The sequence below is a fragment of the Chionomys nivalis genome, chromosome 3, assembly GCF_950005125.1.
Source record: "Chionomys nivalis chromosome 3, mChiNiv1.1, whole genome shotgun sequence".
Classification (NCBI taxonomy): domain Eukaryota; kingdom Metazoa; phylum Chordata; class Mammalia; order Rodentia; family Cricetidae; genus Chionomys; species Chionomys nivalis.
The window spans coordinates 109,716,327-109,735,485 of record NC_080088.1 but is presented as its reverse complement, the minus strand read 5'-3'; the positions used below and the strand labels follow the sequence as shown (position 1 = coordinate 109,735,485).

Below are 19,159 nucleotides of genomic sequence, written 5' to 3'. Positions count from 1 at the left end.
GACTCCCGCGCCAATGCACATTCACGTGCATGGTCCCCAGTCTCTTCTGTCCTATGTACTAGCATTCCATTCTGCTCTCCCATGGTAGCTCACTGGTCTCTTTCCAGGACCCTCAGTGGGTATTCCTGACAAGTTTCCATTAATTCCTACAAGGTCTTGTTGCAAACTGCCCCTACCCATGAGCTATCCCAAACTGGGAACACAAAGAGTCCCCAATTGTTTAAACATTTTCTATGTAACTATTTCAGGCACCAATTTAATAAAAATTGGACTCTGAAGAGAATTTCATCTCTTATGAACAGAGAAAGTTCACCTGAAAACTACAGTTCTGACCAAGCAGACAGCCTAGAGAGCACTGAGCACCGGCTCCAGCTCCACAGACATGTTTCGCTGTCCACACTCCCTGCTCAGCTCCACAGACATGTTTCGCTGTCCACACTCCCTGCTCAGCTCCACAGACATGTTTCACTGTCCACATTCCCTGCTTAGACTCAAACTGACAGCTCCGGGGTACAGTCTAACCACTGAGCACTGAAGCCCCAACCTCTTGTGGCTGCTGTTTGCCTGTGCCTTTGCAGCCAGTGTCACAACCCAGGCTGACCGAATGAACCAATATTAGCACACAGGCAAGTCAACACCCACCTTATAGTGCCCTCCATGATTTAGCCTCTGTGGTTACAGGCCTTTTTGCACACGCTAGGCAAGTATTCTATCACCTGACCTTTTCAAAGTGCCAACATAAAAACTCCTGTCAAGGGACAACAGACTTTGAGGTGAGTGAGGTTAATGACACAGTGCAACAGGTACTCCGAAACCACACAACACCAGAAAGAAAAGCATATTTAATTGTTTAATTTTATTTAAGAATTTTACAAAAACAGAAAACAAAATCCAAACAAAAATGAAAACCAAAACCACAACCAAAACCTAAATACAGAGTTCTTTCAGTGTGAAGACTGAGTGTTTCTAGTAGAGGGTGAATGAACTCTGATCAGTGAAGCCGATACACTTGTATTGCATGAGACTGAATTTGAAAGTTACATATAAAAATGACGGCAGCACTCGGTCTGGACACTCAGGAACAGGTTCCCAGGAGAGGCTGAAGGCAGCAGTGTGGCATCATGGGAACAGCATTTAGCCTTCATTCGGATGGACACTCCTGTGCAGAGCAGCAATACAAGAGAAAATTTGAGGACAACAGAAGCCACCCAAGAGTTTACACCCTTCTCTGTTTCAGGTCTTTGGACTCCTTCAGATGTTCCCAGACGCACCGTGTCAGATGAGAAAGACCAGCGCCTACATATAAAATACCCTTTGCACAAGGAGGTAGAACCTGGCACAAGTTTTATTGCAGAGACACAGTACACCTCTCCCACCCCACATGGTTGATTGAGAAGCAGTAATAGTAGTTTGCAAATTCAGTAAAAACTATGAACGGTGATTTTTTTTTTTAGAGTGGTGAAGCTGCACTGTGCTATGTTAAAAAAAGAAAATGGGCTCCTTCATCCCATCAAGTAAGCCAGGAGCGGCTCAGGTTTCTTTACCCTCCTGAGCGCCACAGTCAGTGCCATGGCAGCAAGGTCCTCCGTATGCATCTGTCTGCACAGGTTTACAAGATGCTTGGGGTGGGGTCTGGGATAGAGGGCCAGAAGCAGAAGGGCCAGATTAGCTCTCCCCAAGGGATTTCCATGCTGTCCCTTAGCCAAGGCGGCCTGAAGTGCAAAAAACCCCAAAAGGCAGCCTCTTCTTTCTCCACACTGTGTATCTCACAGCTAACTGTTTGCTGTACAGCTTCTAACTGTACCCTGCCATATCCCTTGCACATGGCTGGCTGCTGCTGCAGGACACAGGTCAACTATGTCTCAGGCACCAAAGAAAGGGAAATAGGGTAAGGGGGGAATTCCTGCTGGAGCACTTTGACAGATCTTCAATCACGACAACTAAGTTCCAAAGACTCAGCCAAATGTAGGCAATTTTCAAAGTGTCATCAAGTCTACCAAACTGAATATTCACTGAAATCTTTCCTGAGAAATTACAGAGGACATTTTTTGAGGGTACAAAGGTCTGTCAATAAAACCCCACTCCTGCCCCCTAGGTGAAGGTCAGCACCATCTCCAGGACCCCACTACACCTTCAGTACCAGCACCAACCCCGCAAAGCTCAGCTTCTCTGCTTACAGCTTTTCCTGGCAGGGGTGAGACTCTAACACGGACCTGTCATATATGCTGAAGGCTGTTGTAGAAGGGATGACAACTGTTTTCTGAGGTCATCTGTCATGTACTAAGCTCATCTGACCGCTAGAAACATTTGTGACCAGTTATATAAAAATCAGATTACTGGTGTTTGCCATAAAGTCATCTGCTTGTCACAGAAATCCAACTTCTTATACATAGGAAGCCTGTAGCCAGGCCACAAACCACTGGAGCAGGCCTCAATAAAGGCAGGAGTCAGCCAAGCTGCTAAGGAGCTGAAGGGTGGTCTAGAGAAGCAATGGTTTTGCTTTCTTTCTTAAATAGGAAAAGAGCAGGTTCACTACAGCTTCTAGAAAACAAAAAGCACAACCAGTCACACGGTGACAAGATCAAGAGTGGCACTTAGGTACAGCCCAAGACAGCACAGCCAGAAATGTGGACAGCTGGACTCCTACAGCCATGAGGCAGAGCTGAGCTCTAAACACAACCACTGACTCAGTTTCCTACACTGGGAAAGAAAAGCACTAAGATGCCCGTATGGAGGTCCAAAAAAGAATAAATAGGAGGGAAAGGAAGAGGGGGTGCAAAAACGAGTGAATTGGGGTCCCGATTTACAAGATTTACACTTGAAATGTAGAAGAACTCTGCTTCTCTATACACTCATATGTACATATATAAGTACAGCATACAACAGAGGGTGGGCACTCAGAAAAACTGCCACCTAGTCAAGCTGCATCTCCATGTTTCTCTTACTTACAGGACCCATTTGCCTTAGACGGCCAGTCTTGTGAGAGATTTTCTTGCAAATGGTTTTTGTCTTAGCCGCTGCATGACAGGGAAGATGTGTGCCAAAGCACCTATGTGGTGTGTATACTGTTCACCAGAGTCCACACACATAGGAAGGACGCTAACAAACACCATCACAGCTTCTTTTGCCATAAGTATGCCTCCACACATTCACTGTGTGGCTTAAGAGCAGCTTTTCTGGGACATCATTCCTAGTGAGTGCCAGAGCCCATAAAGATCCCTCTATAAAACCAGGATTCCTGGATAAAGTCTCACGGGATGAGAATGTTCTACCTGCTTTCAAAAGTGAGCCACAGGGGCCCTGTGCTAATATGGGAAGTGGAGGACAGTTCTATGATGTGTCCTTGTTCCCCTTCTCTGGTTTTTCGGAAGTTATTCTAATAACATGGTATAGAGACTAGCAAATAAATGTCCCAGAGGCATAGCCAAAACTGTGGCTCTAAAATACTTAGTTCCTCCAGAGTTATCTACAACTTTTCTCTCCATAGACAAAGCAAATTACAAGGTTTATTGTTGCAACTCAAAAAGGTTTAAGTGCTGAGTAAGAATAAATACATGTATGTACACACTACAGCTACTACAGTGCTTTGGATACAAGTCTTTGCTAATCTATACACACAGGAAAAAGCAGACACTGAAAGCAGGTCTGCAATTTAGTAGCAAAAAGAGAGAACTGCTCAACCTGCTTAGCTTCTGATAACTGTGTTCATATAAACACTTTAATACTTCTCTGACTCTGCACCTACAGCTGTCTGACTTGACCACAAAGAGGGCAAGCTTGTGGCACAGAGGTTGCTAGGGGAGGGAGCCATGACCTCTCTAGCAAGAATACCTGAGCAGCATGGAACCTGGGAGTGATTTTCAGCATGATGGGGAGTGTAAACTCTGAAAACACTGATGGTCAACGATAGGATCTGCTGCTCAGAGCTCTATTGCTTAAGTGGGAGAAAAGGCATCACAGAGGCCCAGGACTTCCTCTGGGTAGAGTTAAGTGAGGCCCCTGGACACAGACGTGGTATTCAGATCCTGTGGGAGACTGTACCCACTTTATATGACAGTGGCTGAAAAGACTTGAATTTTGACACAGGAAACCCTTGAATGCTGGAGCTTTCCTAGTGACTGAAACAGACGTAATGATTTTGTAGGGGCATGGTGCAGATAGCACATGCTTGCTCCCTTCCAGAGGGGTTGGGTACCAACCCCAGGTGTCACAAACACTGCAGTGGGCAGAGGTGACTCTGCTTCCGCTCTCCCACACCACTTGCCTTTTCAGTCTGCTTTGAAAGGGCCCTTGCACACCTAGTATTTGTGGGTCTTTTCTTACTAAACAACATGATGAACAGAACACAGACCCCTTACCAAGACTTGGCTGCTTCAAGAGCACGTCATAGTGACATCACTGGGTGAGGTGTCCACTAACCATACGCTAGAGAAATCCGGTAGGCGCTGCTCTGAAAGCACCAGAAAAGTCAGGACCCACCAAACAGCCATCTGCACATACGAGGGGACTGGCATCAACAGCCTACAACACAGCATCTTTCCCATCCTCTACAATTTGGTCACACGGAAAAAGTGAATTAAGTTACGAAGTCCTTCCTTAGGGTTTTATCTTAATATGCCAAAGGAAGCAGAATGGTCCACCAGTTCAAAAACAAAAGCTAAGAGTCTGTGAAAGGGACACAATTCTACTCTGGGTGGCCAGCTGAATCTAGGCTACGAAGGGATACTGCTTGATGCTCATGAGATCACTGCCTGAGATACATGGAATGAGGATAAAAGTTGCATCCACTGGGCAAAATGTGCCCAAGAACAGAAACCAGTCTCCATTTGTTCTTTGAGGCACTAAGAATAAATAAATCTGAAATAATGTCACAATAAACTTAACCAAAGAAACTGGAGAGAATGAGAGCCCCAGGCGCTCCATCAGATTTCTGTCACTACACAACACCTCACCCAATTTTTTGAGAAGTTTAAAAAGTTACAAAGAGAACAATTCAACTTGAAAAACATTCAAAAGTACCATCATTTACCCGGTCCTTAAGATCACTTCAGATTTTAGGAAGGGGCTTCAGTCAGACTCTAAGGCTACCTTGGAAGGCTAAGGCCACACCGAGTTCTACAGAGCCCTGCTATCTATGCCTGGAGTCCCCAGTGAGGGCCTAAACAAGAGTCCACTTCATTAGTACAATAACTTTTTTATTCAACATCTACAAGATTTTGATATCTTGTAGTTTTTAACCAGATTTATACAATCTCAACTTTTCAATAGTGCAACCTGTGCAAGCAAAAAAAAGGGTAGAAAAAAATGGGGGAAGGGGAGGCTGGGAAAATAAAAACAAAAAGACCAACTGTCCCCTGTTTTTTATAAACATCTATCATAGGCGAAACAAACTTACCCATGTTGTAGATAAGTGTCTATTCACATTTGTACATTACCACTTTAACAGCTGGAGATAATCTCTACAATGTCTTACAGCACATTAAACAATATTCAAGTTACTGGGTAACAACAACAACATACAGCAGAAGCCAAGTGTTTTCTCACTGTCTAGTTTACAACTCAAGTACGGTTTCCGGTTTGAATGACCAAGCAGATTCAGATAATGAAGTAAAAAAGATTGTGTGCAGGATGGAAGCCAATCATACTCCTTCCTAAAACGATGTTTAAGTTAAGGAAAACATAACTTACGAAAAGGCTCATAGCCATTTTGCAGCACAAATTAGGAATACTATTAATACATTAAAATAAAATTTTAAAGAGTTTCATCACAAAAAAAGGTATGTACTTACTACTTTGACAAGAAACCTGGGACAGGGAGGAGTGGGCAGGACTGAGGGTTAGAAGCAACACCCAGGTAAACACTAGAAATACAATACCCAGTGCTGTACATCTTCAATGCTTCTCTCCATGTGACTTCTGTGGTAATCGTGATTACACATGCTTTCAAAGACATGCACTGTCAACAAAAGCTACAAAAGAACCTGAATGCATGGCACGTAACCCTTCACTTCATGCTGTAGGAAACATTGTTTAAGTTGGAAAAGAAACCAATATATATATTCTGTATTTAGAGACTTGGAACACATGCATCTGGGGAACTCCCACAGTAATGACAAGGATATACTGTGTTAACCCTGAGCACTGTAGAAAGGAAGAGTAAAGCCAGTTTGGGAAGTTCCAAGCATTTTCAACCAAGTGTGGTCTTGTAGCATTAACAGACAGACTGACACATATGCACACGCGCGCACGCACGCATACACACACACACACACACACACATCCACTCTGCTCATCCAAAGTAAAAGCGCACAGGCAGCCCCAAGGAAGCAAGAGGAAAGACACATATACCCTCCACTCTGCTTGCTGTCAGCGTTGCTGCCTATTCCAGGTTTGTCCTTAACCCGTCCCCACCCCAAATTAACTAGAGAGCACAACTGAAAAAAAAAGATAGAATTCTTTGGAAACTGTCCCTGATTTTTATGCAAGTGGTATGCTCTCACAGCATTCAACACCATGTGGAAGCTGCTGCTCTTTACGAGTTGCTCAAGTTGGTGATGCTCTGTGGGTGATGCTGCTGCCACAGCTGTTTTTGTTGGACCGCCAGCTGCTGAGACTGGTCTGAAGTTGACAGGAGATTTACAAGAGGAGACACACAATTTGCTGGAATGATCAAACCTGTAATTAGCAAGAAGAATCTATGAAGTAGAGTCCAGCAGAAACCACTGTATAGTAAGTACACCTGAACAGAGGACTGCAAACCAGCCTCCCCCAGAAACCACATAGGCAAAACCCTGGACTCAAGCTGTTCCCAAGAGACCCCCAGATGTGCACACATGCATGCAGGCACGCTCCCAGTGTAACACCATCTCCTGATGAAGAAACTTAAGTATGCAGCACACCACTTTCCCATCTACCACTGCACAGCTTCATCAGCCCTATAGACACCATGCCTTCTTCAAAAATGACTCAAAGAAAAAGGGTGAAAGTGTACACCCTAATCAGCGAGAAAGGTGGAGATGGACACAGAACAGTACAAGGGAAAGTGGAGGCACAGGTACTAGCTAAGGGAATCCCAGTTCTACTCTGTGGGAAATCTGAATTCAATGTAGCAGCTAAGTGTGCTTTTTCTTTTTTAAAAAACAAGCAACTGGAAACTCATTTATGTGAAACTTACAACCACAACTACCTGAGTGGAAAAAAGTTCACTAACTGGGAAGTAGTCTTCCCACTACACAGAAAGGTGGTCAGAAGGAACAGTGTAGCAACAAGTGCGCTTGTAGGACATCTATAGCTGACTACAGTGCTCTGACCCAGCCTGCTGCCCCAGCCTCTGCAGGACTCAAAGCTCGCCATTGTGCTGTGGCCTGAAGCTACACAGTCTCACTGCAGCACCCTGGGAAAGAGAGTATGTCATCTCCAGAGCAGAGAGTGGCAGAGAATAATGGGCAAGAGAAGTTGAGAGCAGTGCCAGAGACAACTACTGCCAGATCACAGCGTCCACTACAAGGCTCAAGTATGACTGGCTATGGTGGAACCTGCCTGTGATTCCAGCACCTGAGGGAGTGGCAGTGGGAGATTCAGGCACATGAGTTTGAAGACAAAAATCAGGCTAGCCGGGTGTTAGTGGATCTGATTTGCCCCCTACAACCAAAACAAAAAAGCTTACCTACAATCCGCTGTCCATCTTCTGTTCTTAGCCGCACTATCTGCATTTTCACATTTGTGCCACTGACAGAGGCCAGAACTCCCTCCACTTTTGTCCAGACGCTCAGAACTGAGCCACATAACACATAGTATGTACGGCAACGGAGACCTATCTCACATACCAATCCTAAACTTGCTTTTTTACAATTGCCACGCCTAGGAAACACGGAAGGAGAAATATGTATAGAAACATGCATACACATGAGCAATCTGCAAAGTCTAGCCATGTATCAAGTGGAAAATAATTCTATGACCTTTTCCTAGGACATCCCCTGGGCTAAGTTATCCTTTCCAAATCTGACATGTCACAATTACTCCTGCAAGTTCAGCTATACTCAAGAATGGCCTTCCTACTCACTTGGTTACTATCTACACACTTCTGACACTGCAATGTCCCATTTCACTCGCCAGCTGTAGCTGTGTCAGTGAAGCACTAGTGTTTGCTTCAAGTCTGACTAGTGGAAGACACAATAACTGGAACATAAATAACACAGATAAATATAGGGATTAAGATAATGAGAAAAGGGAGGTTATAGTACAGCCAAACATTTCCCGGTTGACAGATGTACCTAAATTACAAAGTAAAATAAATTTAAGAAAAATAAAATGGCCGGGCGGTGGTGGCGCACGCCTTTAATCCCAGCACTCGGGAGGCAGAGGCAGGCGGATCTCTGTGAGTTCGAGACCAGCCTGGTCTACAAGAGCTAGTTCCAGGACAGGCTCCAAAACCACAGAGAAACCCTGTCTCGAAAAACCCAAAAAAAAAAAAAAAAAAAAGAAAGAAATAAAAATAAAATGGATGGAGAGGTGGCTCTTGCAGAGTAGGCACTACCTGAGCTTAAGTCCCAGAATCTAAATACAAGTGGAAGGAGAAAAGCGATGGAGTTGTCCTCTGACTGCCACGTGTGTGCCTCATACCAGTGCTATACAGGTATGTGCACACATAAATATTCAATTAACTTTTTGAGATTTTATGTTTACTTCTATGTGCATGGGTGTTCTGCCTCTATAGTGTCAGTGAATCATAATGCTGCAGTGTCTGAGGGGGTCAGAGGGCAGCATGGGAGCCATTAGAGCTTGTCTAAGTTACAGGCAGTTGAGCCCTTTGACATTGGTGCGAGTAATTGAACTTGGGTTCCTAGAAGAGCAGAAGGCATACTGAACCATCTCTCCAGCCCCCAACCTCTGCCTTTTTGTTTGTGACAGGGTTTTTCTGTGTAGCTCTGGCTGCTGAACAGGCAGGCCTCAAACTCAGAGATCTGCCTACCTCTGCTCCCAGGTACTGGGATTAAAGGCTTGTGTCACCATGCCCGCTCTCCAGTCCCCTTATTTCTTTTCATTTGTTTATATTGAAGCAGGGTCCTGCACATTCTGGCCTCAAGTCTGAATTCTCCTGAATGATGGGGTTGCAAACATGAACTACCATGCCTACCCAGTAAGGTTTTATGTTTTGTTTTTTAAAGAAAAAAAAAAAAGGGGGGGACACAGTGACGAGCACCTATAATCCCAGTACTCAGGAGAATAAGAAAGAAGTCAAATTTAAGGCCTGGGAATAAGTTTCCAGGTTAGCATGAACTAGAGTAGATACCCTGACTCAAAATAAATAAATAAGTAAATAAAAGAAAAAGAAAGAAAGGAAAAAAGCCTGACAGAGGTGGCACATGCCCAATACCAGCGCTGGGGAGGCAGAGGAAAGCAGACCTCTGTAAGTTCAAGACCAGTCTAGTCTACACAGTGAGTTCCAGGGCAGCCAGGGCTACATAAGGAAACCCTCCCTCAAAAAAAAAAAATCATTAAAAAAGAATAAAAAAAAAAATCAGTCAATCAATCAAATATTAAGAGTTAAGAGGGAATGAGGGGGAGAAAAAGACCGATAAACAATTTCTATCAGAGAGATGGTAATTAAGGCTATGCTGCTAGACACTGGCTCCTTGCTAATAACAAAGCATGAAGAAAATGCAGGTGTCCCCTCCAACAGCGCCTGGTCCACAAATGTTACCTACACATTATCTGTTGTTATTAAGTCAGGGTCTCAAGGTAGCCTAGGCTGGCCTCAACTTCCTGTATAAATGGCTTTGAACTTCCCAACTGTGGGATTATAGGCCGTGACTACCATGGCAGGTCTCTAAATATCATCTGATGACAAGTTGCTCATTTGCTCACCATCATATACTCATAGAGAATAAAAATGGGACATTGCAGCTCATGCTCCTGAACTTGGGAGGTACATGGAATAGAATCACAAGGGTACACAGAGAGATTCAGCACTGCTCCACACAAAAAATAGGTGTCTTTCAATCTTGATTATACTTAAAAAAATATGTGAAGCAACATGAAAGCACTAACCAGTATGCATGAGTACAGGTGTCTGCAGAGGAATTATACTGATCCAGCCAGTGTACCAGGGCATCTTCAGAGACTACCTGCAAAGACAAAGCAAAATCCCACTGATACAACTGAACACCTGACCTGGTTACTAATTCCAGAAGCAGTCAAGAAAAAAAAAATCATCTTCACCAGAAACCCTAGCCCCCACTCGCAGCACAATGTAAACACCACTGCTAACTGAGGCCCTCCTGAGATAAGGCGTGCAGAGAGCTAGTTGAATACAATTACTTCCACACAGGTTGAGGTAATACTTTGAGAAAGTCTGTTAAGTAACGTTGGAAAAAACAGACATTGACTATTTTCTGGAAATGTGTAGGATAAAAACATATAGCATGCTCACGACAAATCAAAAGCTGGTAGGAAGGACCTCCCCACACTAAACCACTGCACTGTGCCCTGGGCATGGAAAGTCATGCTCTTCTTGTCTCAATAGGCAGTAACATCAAAACTGCAACAGCAATGTGTAAGAATACTTGCTCTTATCATAAAATCACCATCCTTGGGCCCAGGATTTGCAGCCAACACAGGTCCCTACCATGAAGCAAGCATTCACACACCACGTGTGAGAAAATACCTTCTTATATTTCTTTTTCAGATCAGCATAAATTTCTAATTTGAGTTGTTTCCCAGTGTTTGGTCGGTAAATTAAAAATAGTTTCTTCTTAGGGTTTACTTCTTTAACTAAGATTGCAGTTTTTTTGTTGTTTCTTATCTATTAAAAGAACAATTAAAAAAAAGTAAGAATTTGATCCTACACAATTAAAAATATTCTATCATAACATCACAGCAACAAATTCATTAATTCAAACGACAACAGCATGAGGTGGAGGTGGCGCACACCTTTAATTTCGACACTCAGGAGGCAGGGCAGGCAGAACTCTGTGAGTTTGAGACCGGCCTGGTTACAGAGTGAGTTCCAATAGAGTCAGGACTGTTACATAGGAAACCCCTGTCTCAAAAAACAAATCAAACCAAACCAAACCAAACCAAAAAAAGACAAAAACTGCTAAATGTATTTAACCACAAGCCTACATTTAAGGTTTTAACCTGAGAGAAGGCCACTCACTGATCAGAGGAGATCATAGGAGATCATAGGAGTACACTCTAACTGCCTAATGCTCCCACCACAATACAGAAAAATACAACTGTTTTTACAATGAGAATGTGTGGGGCTGCAAAGATGGCTCACTGGTTGAGAGGACCTGGGCTTGGTTAACAGTACCCTCATGGTGGCTCACAATTGTCTGTATGTAACTCCAGTTCCAGAGGGATCTGATGCCCTTCCTGGCCTTTGTGGGCACCAGACAAACTTCGCTAGACAGATACTCATAGAAGCAAAATATTCTATATATGTAAAATTAAGCCTGATATGGCATTCACAGCCATACACAATAATAAATAAAAAATTTAATGGTTAAAGTGGGCCAGGCATGATCGTGCACTCCAGAGGCAGATGGACAGTGATCTGTGAATTTAAGGCTAGCCTAACTGACAAAGAGATTTTTACAGGACAAGTCAGGGCAACGTAGTGAGATCTGTCTCACAAAGAAAAAAAACTCGAAGCCACAAAAATCAGCAAAAAAACAAGAAGCAGCATGTTAATTCCTGATAACACTTTGAAGAAATTCCAATTCTTACTTGCAGTGATAAGTAAAAGCCATCATCTGGTCCTGTCAGCTCTGCCCAAATCTTGGTTGCTTCCTCCCAAGACATTCCTCTCTCCACACTAATCTGTAAAAGACACAGAGATTGGAATGCAGCTCATGTGTGTGGACTAGTGAGCAACACGCACTTTCTAGACTTACTGTGTATAGCTCTACGTGGCCAGAGGTGGAGTATCCTGGAGTCAGAAACTTCTTTACATCACTCTTCCTCACCTTCTCATCTCCAGAACCCAGATCTTCAGAAAGAAACAAGACGTATAAGTGGGGAGACACTTGGACAAGGACCACAGAGAGCATGAGAGTGTCCCTACTCACCTAGGATTCCCATGTCATATCTTCCATTCTTCTTGGCATTCTGAACAACTGCAGTAAGCGTGTCTGCAAAATACTGAAACAATGCATTCTGCTGATGTACCTCCATGCCCAGAATTCTGTTTAAGAATTTTCCTATATTGTTATAGTCTGCAATGACAAGAATAGATGAAAATTTCCATGAATTCTTATATAAATTAATTTTTTTCCTTAGCTAAGCAAACCTCCAAAGTCTCACTTCCAGGTCTAGTCTTCCTCCCAAATTTTGCAGTGTTGTTAGAGTATAGGGCTCTAGTACTGAACCTGCCCCTTCCCAACTTTGGACACTAACAGTTGCAACACAAGCTTAAGACAGTCAAACTGACTTTTTGTACCTTCTACTTTTCTACAAATATAATTTAGTATATAAGAATATTGGTTCACCAACATCAAATCTTGTACTATATTACATTTATTTATTTATTTATTTATTTAGTTATTTATTTATTTATTTATTTATTTATTTATTTATTTATTTATTTATCTCTTCCCCAAGACAGAGTTTCTCGGTGTAACAGTCCTGGCTGTCCTGGAACCCACTTTATAGACCATAGCAGCCTTGAACTCACATATAGATATCCACCTACCTCTGTTCCCCAGTGGGATTAAAAGTATGCACTACCACTACCCCACTCAGATTTATCTGAATGTATATTTACTTCCTATGTATGGGTGTTTTGCCTGCATGTGTGTCTTTGTACCATGTGCCTGCCCGAGAAGCCAGAAGAGGACATAGCAGTTACCTTGTAGGTGCTGGAAGCAAACCTGGAAGAGCAACCAGAGCTCCTAAACACTAAACCATCACTCCAGTGAATTTGTCTGTTTGCTTGCTTATTTATTTAGGGTTTTTAGGACAGAGTTTCACTTTGTAGCCCTGGCTGTTCTGGAACCATCTCTGTAGACCAGGCTGGCCTTGAACTCAGAGATCTTCCTGCCTCTGCCACCGCCTCAATATTTGTTTTTAATTATACATTTTGGGTGAGGGTATGTGTACATGAAAGCAGGAAATCAACCTCAGATCTTCTGCAAGCTCTTAACTGCAGAGTATTGCTGGCTCTAAATCTTTTTTGAGACACAGTCTCCATCTTGTTTCAACTTCCCCAATGCTGGGCTTGGTTACAGACTTAAAAGCACCACACCCAGCTACCCAACATTAAATTTTAACTCCAAGATCAATTACTAAATTTTGAGTCTTCATCCTGGCTACACAACTGAAATGCCCTGGACCTTTGAAAAACTATTTATGTCTGAACTCTGCTCCTGGATTCATTTACTTTTCAAAAGACTTATTTATGTGTATCTGTCTGTATTGGAGAATGTGCATGATAGCCCAGTATCCTCAAAGATCAAAGAACGTATTGGATCTCTTGAAGACGGAATTATAGATGACTGTGAGCTAACCAATGTAAGTAATAGTTCTGGGAACACAATTCCAGTCCTCTGCTAGAGAAGCAAGTTCCCTTAACTGCTGTGTGCAATCTGTCTAACTCATGGACGCTGTGGAATGATGTTCTTGGACACTGTAAGGTTTTATCACTTATATTAATTTAATAATACTGATTGGTCAGTAGCCAGGCAGTGACTAGACAAAGAGAATTCTGGGAAGAGGAAAGGCAGAGAGATGCAGTCATCAGATGCAGAGGAAGCAAGATGAGACTGTCTCACCGAGAAGAGGTACCAAGGCACACAGAGGAAGCAAGATGAGAGTGTCTCACCGAGAAGAGGTACCAAGGCACACAGAGGAAGCAAGATGAGACTGACTCACCGAGAAAAGGTACCAAGCCACATGGCTAAACATAGACAAGAATTATGGGTTAATTTAAGTTCTAAGAGCTAGTTAATAATAAGCATGAGCTAATAGAACAAATAGTTTATATAATTACTATAAGCCTCTGTGTGTTTCTTTGGGACCGAATGGCTTTGGGACAGAAAATTTCATCTACACATGAATTCAGTATTTCTTTAAATCTTAGCCAGACAGGGTAACTTAAATTACATCAGAGCATTTGGAAGGCTAAGGCAACAGGATTGCTCTAAATTCAAGGCCAACCTTGGTTACATAGAGAGCTCTAGGGCTGTTTAAAAAACAAAGCAAAACCAGATGACAGTAAACTCCTGACCAGGTTGATCATATGCCAGAGTTAGTTATAATATGGGGTTAAAAATCTATTATACGCCGGGCGGTGGTGGCGCACGCCTTTAATCCCAGCACTTGGGAGGCAGAGGCAGGCGGATCTCTGTGAGTTCGAGACCAGCCTGGTCTACAAGAGCTAGTTCCAGGACAGGCTCCAAAGCCACAGAGAAACCCTGTCTCGAAAAACCAAAAAAAAAAAAAAAAAAAAAAATTCTATTATAGGCTTGGCCCAAGGGCACACGGTGGATCCCAGTTATTCATGTGGCTAAGGCAAGAGATTCAAGGCCTAGATTCTATCAGAGTGAGATAAAGGTGAATCTGGCCCATGCAGCAAGGGCCTATCTAAAAAATAACAAGGAACACTCAAGGGCAGAGGCAGATAGATGGACCTCTTTGAGTTCTAAGGCCATCCTGGTCTACATTGCAAGTTCCAGTACAGTCAGGGAGACAGTGAAAGACCCTACCCTTCAATAGATGGATGGATGGATGGGCAGACAGACAGAAAGATAAGTAAATACACCAAAGATAACTAAGTAAATAAATTTTTTTAGGTTTATTTATTTATTATCTATACAGTGTTCTTCCTGCATGTATGCCTGCAGGCCAGAAGAGATATTACAGACAGTTCTGAGCCACCATGTGGTTGCTGTGGATTCAACTCAGGGCCTTTGGAAGAGCAGTAACCACTGAGCCATCTCTCCAGCCCAATAAGTGAGATTTTTAAAAAGAGGCTATTGCCACATCAGTAGGTTTAGGGCAATTCAAGCTCTAGCCAGAATGATTTAGGTCACTGCCAATAACCATCTGGGGGAAAACAGTCCATGTGAATGCAAAACCAATGACACCAATAGGGACCTAAGCAAATGGATTACAGCCCAAACAGGACACCCTTTTGCAATACTGTCCTTTTTTTTTTTTTTTAAGAAGTGGGACATAGGGCTGGGTGGTGGTGGCGCACGCCTTTAATCCCAGCACTTGGGAGGAAGAGGCAGGCAGGCGGATCTCTGTGAGTTCGAGGCCAGCCTGGTCTACAAGCGCTAGTTCCAGGCCAGGCTCCAAAGCTACAGAGAAACCCTGTCTCGAAAAACCAAAAAAAAAAAAAAGAAGAAGAAGAAGTGGGACATAATTTTTTATCTAATACATGTCTCTGGGAAATCACAAAAAAGGATGAACCTGGAGCACCCAGCTCCGCCATGTCCTGCCATCCTTTCCTACCCTCTACCCTCACCTGTCACATTCATGAGGATGCTTATTTTTAACAATCCCTATGAACAGAAACAGATGCTAAAAGAACATAAGCAAATAACAAAGCACAAAGAGGACTTCAGATAACTGGGTGGAATGATACTTTACAAGTAGGCTCTGGAGGTCTCATTCTAGAACCACCTACAATCCCAGCACTAGAGTGGCTAAGGCAAAAGCACTGCCATGAGTCTAGTAGAGTCAATCTAGGCTAGAGTGTGACTGTGTCACAAAAGTACAAAATTACAGAACTGGTTCAATAATTCAACTGTGCTTTGCCATTCAAGCCTGAATGTAAAAAAATACCAGATGAGGGCCAGGAGGTGGTGGCGCACGCCTTTAATCCCAGCACTCGGGAGGCAGAGACAGGCGGATCTCTGTGAGTTCGAGGCCAGCCTGGTCTACAAGAGCTAGTTCCAGGACAGGAACCAAAAGCTACGGAGAAATCCTGTCTCGAAAAATCCAAAAAAAAAAAAAACAAACCAGATGAGTGATTATCTGTAAGTCAAGCAGTTCTACAGTGGGCAGGAAGACACAATAACACCCAGAAACTTATGGGTCAGCTGGCTTAAAGTAGCCAGGACAGAATCAGAAAGGACTCTGTCCCAAAAGCAAGGTGCAACAAGAGAACCAGACTTCTCCAACGTCATCCCTCTGGGGCATGTGAGCACACATGCACACACACACACATGCATATACACGCACACACACACACACACGAATTGAGGCTTTAGTGCACAACAGCCTCAAGAAGGCTCTATTAATACAAGTTACATGTACACATAGTGACATTACCTTTATCAAGAGTAAGAATTCCTGACCGATCTTCAACATTAATCAGGCCCACTCCTATCAGTCCCTGCCGAACATCTACAAGAAAAAAAATTATGAAAAATCTTCACAGTTCAAATGGTTCAATGAGCTGTCAATCAAACAAGATTAGGTTCTAGCATTAAGATTTAGCCTATGTACCGTGCTTTATTTTAACAACCAGAATTAAATTGATAACCAAAGTACCCAATAAGCTCAAAACCGAAAATCACCCAATCTCACATTGTGTATATGGTTTCTTTAGAGTCTAGTGGTTTTGGTAGTGCTAGAGATTGACTACTTACCACTAAAATTTTCCTTAGACCCTCATAAAACACTTTAACACCAGATGGGCAGTGCTGGTGCACACCTTTAACCCCAGCAGTGGGGAGGCAGAGGTAGGCCCATCTCTTTACTGAGTTTAAAGTCAGCCTGGTCTACAGAGCTAGTTCCAGGACAGACAGAGCTAATAAGAGAAACCTTCTCTTGGTAGATGAATGAATGAATAAACAAATAAAAATTTAGCCAGGTGGTGGTACACACTTAAAATCCCAGCACTAAGGAGGCAGAAGCAGGTTGATCCCTCTGAATTCAAGGTCAGCCTGGTCTACAGATCAAGCTCCAGGACAGGACAGCCAGGGCTACACAGTGAAGCCCTGCCTAGAAAAACAAACAACAAATACACCTTATATTTGGTGCCTTCACACAGAACTCAAGAGGTTGGAGCAGGAGAAAAATTTCAAGGTAAAAGTCCAGCACACATGAGTTCCAGGACAACTTGGGTTACGGTGTGTCCTCAAAACAAAAACCGAAACAAAACAAAAAAAACAAAAGCCCGAACTAAACTGAGAGCTGTCGAGATGGCACAGTAGGTAAGGATGCTTGCTGCTGCCAAGCCTGATAACCTAAGTTCAATTCCTGGGACCCACAATGATGACAGAGAATAAACTCCCATAAACTGTCCTCTGACCTCTACACACGCTATGAATATTCACTTCACCACCCCCTCAAAATAGTCAACACATACATACACAGGACAAATCTTATCTTTTTACAAGAACACCCTGTATATTACAGAGATTCTTTGTCTAAGTACCCACAAAATTGCTACAATTTTGTGTTAATGATTATATAAGGACATAATGTTTTCATTCAGGTCTTATCCAGAAGCACTGGTAAAGTGTTACAAACGGTAAATGCTGAGTAAGTGGTCAACATGCCCTTAAGAGACCTCATTGAACCTCCTTCCCACTTCCTGAATTGGGTTCTTCTGTGTAATCCTGGCTGTCCTGAACTCAAAGATCTACCTGCCTCTAACTCCTGAGATTAAAGGCGTGTATTTACATCAGGCTTACAAGACTTATGTGTAGGATTGTTTTGCCCATATTTAGGTCTGGGCACCACATGTGTACACTGCCCACAAAGGCCAAGGTAGGGTTTTAGGTACCCTGGAGTTACAGATGATTGTGAGCTATCAACTAGATGCTGAGACGAAAACCCAGGTGCTAATGTTCTTAACTGGGTCTCACTATATAGACTGGCTGGCCTAAACTAAAGATTTTCCTGCCTCATCATGCTGAGTGCAGAGATTCGTGGAATACACTAAGATGTCTAGTTTGATACTGGGGATGGAATCAAGGCCTTCAAACATGCAAGGGAAGTACTGTAGCAATAGAATATCAACTTTATTCCCAGTTATGATCATTTTTATGTTACCTTTAAAGAATTCTCCAGGGTAGTCTGGAGGTGGTGATACCATAGGAGAATCCAAGTTTACAATGGATTTCATAACAATTTCCAAAGCATTTCTTCCATACTGTAATAAAGGGGGAAATGTTTTAACCAATTTCAACATTTAGGTATTTTTTTTAACCCACATAAATGCCATGAAAACTGTAACTGTAACCAAAATGCTAAAACACACATACTTTTAGGATTGTCTATTCTGTGCCTTTAAAAACAGCAGGCATTCAATACGTTAATGACTTATCTGATTTCTAATAACTCATTCTTGATGCCTTCACAAACACTTTAGTAGTGTTTTCCAACAGGAATGAAAAAGAAGTGTGCAAAGATCTGATGATGTGTAAAATCCTATCTCACATTAAGCTATACAAGGCAAAGCTAGCAGCAAGCAGAGTGTTTATTTTTCAACAGTAATCAATCAATTTCTCTGTCACTGCATAAACTACAAACATCCACAATGGTAAAGATGCCGAAATGTACCTTATTGTCAAAGTTGAACCTGCTCAGATCTCTAGATTCTGTTGCTCTTCTGTCACCATGGGTAAGCGCCCCCTGGAAAACACAAGAATTCCCGGTCAAGATATCATCACCTCCTCTCGGAAGTCAGCTAATGCAGATCATCCGTGAGATACATCTAACAACTCAAAAACTTACCAAACTCTCGAGTCTCTTAGCAACAATAGATGCAAATCTCTGCTCTCCAGCCAGTTCCGAAATCAAAAAGACATACTCTGGAGCAGTTACTTGGTTTGACCTGTGTGTTCTTCCTGTAGCGACATGTACAGCTCATTAGGTAGAACAGGATATTCTAAGATCTAATTCCTAGCACTTACCACTAAACAGGTATAGAGAGAAGGTCTCACATAGTCCAAAGCGATATCAAACTCACTATGCAGCTAGTCAGGCCTAAAACACCTACTACTTCTGGATCTACCAATCACGTGCTGACATTATAAGCCTGCACATTCCCCTTGGCTAAGCTGGCACTGATCTAACTAAAATACCCTTGAAAAGAACAATTAAAGATAATATATCCCTTCTTGTAGCTTCCCAGAAGAGCAATTTAACTCTAACATCACAGTCGTTACTAGTCAAGGACTAGAACCTGCTTTAAATGGAA

At 42.7% G+C, this 19,159-nt stretch overlaps 1 protein-coding gene across 4 annotated transcripts in view; it reads right to left on the bottom strand.

Annotated features, from left to right (window-relative positions):
* Positions 1–830: 830 nt before the first annotated feature.
* Sbno1 (strawberry notch homolog 1) overlaps positions 831–19,159 on the bottom strand; it is a 58,489-nt gene continuing 40,160 nt past the window's right edge. For 3 of the 4 annotated variants that reach the window (XM_057763811.1, XM_057763813.1, XM_057763814.1), the window contains 11 exons: positions 18,694–18,806; positions 18,520–18,591; positions 18,010–18,109; positions 16,279–16,353; positions 12,072–12,218; positions 11,898–11,992; positions 11,731–11,823; positions 10,667–10,804; positions 10,051–10,127; positions 7,667–7,860; positions 831–6,675 (listed from right to left, as the gene is read on the bottom strand). In XM_057763811.1, the coding sequence (XP_057619794.1) occupies positions 6,533–6,675; positions 7,667–7,860; positions 10,051–10,127; positions 10,667–10,804; positions 11,731–11,823; positions 11,898–11,992; positions 12,072–12,218; positions 16,279–16,353; positions 18,010–18,109; positions 18,520–18,591; positions 18,694–18,806 (1,247 nt within the window). In that variant the 3' untranslated portion in view covers positions 831–6,532. The remainder of the gene's footprint in view (positions 6,676–7,666; positions 7,861–10,050; positions 10,128–10,666; positions 10,805–11,730; positions 11,824–11,897; positions 11,993–12,071; positions 12,219–16,278; positions 16,354–18,009; positions 18,110–18,519; positions 18,592–18,693; positions 18,807–19,159) is intronic. The other variant, XM_057763810.1, reaches the window with a different exon arrangement.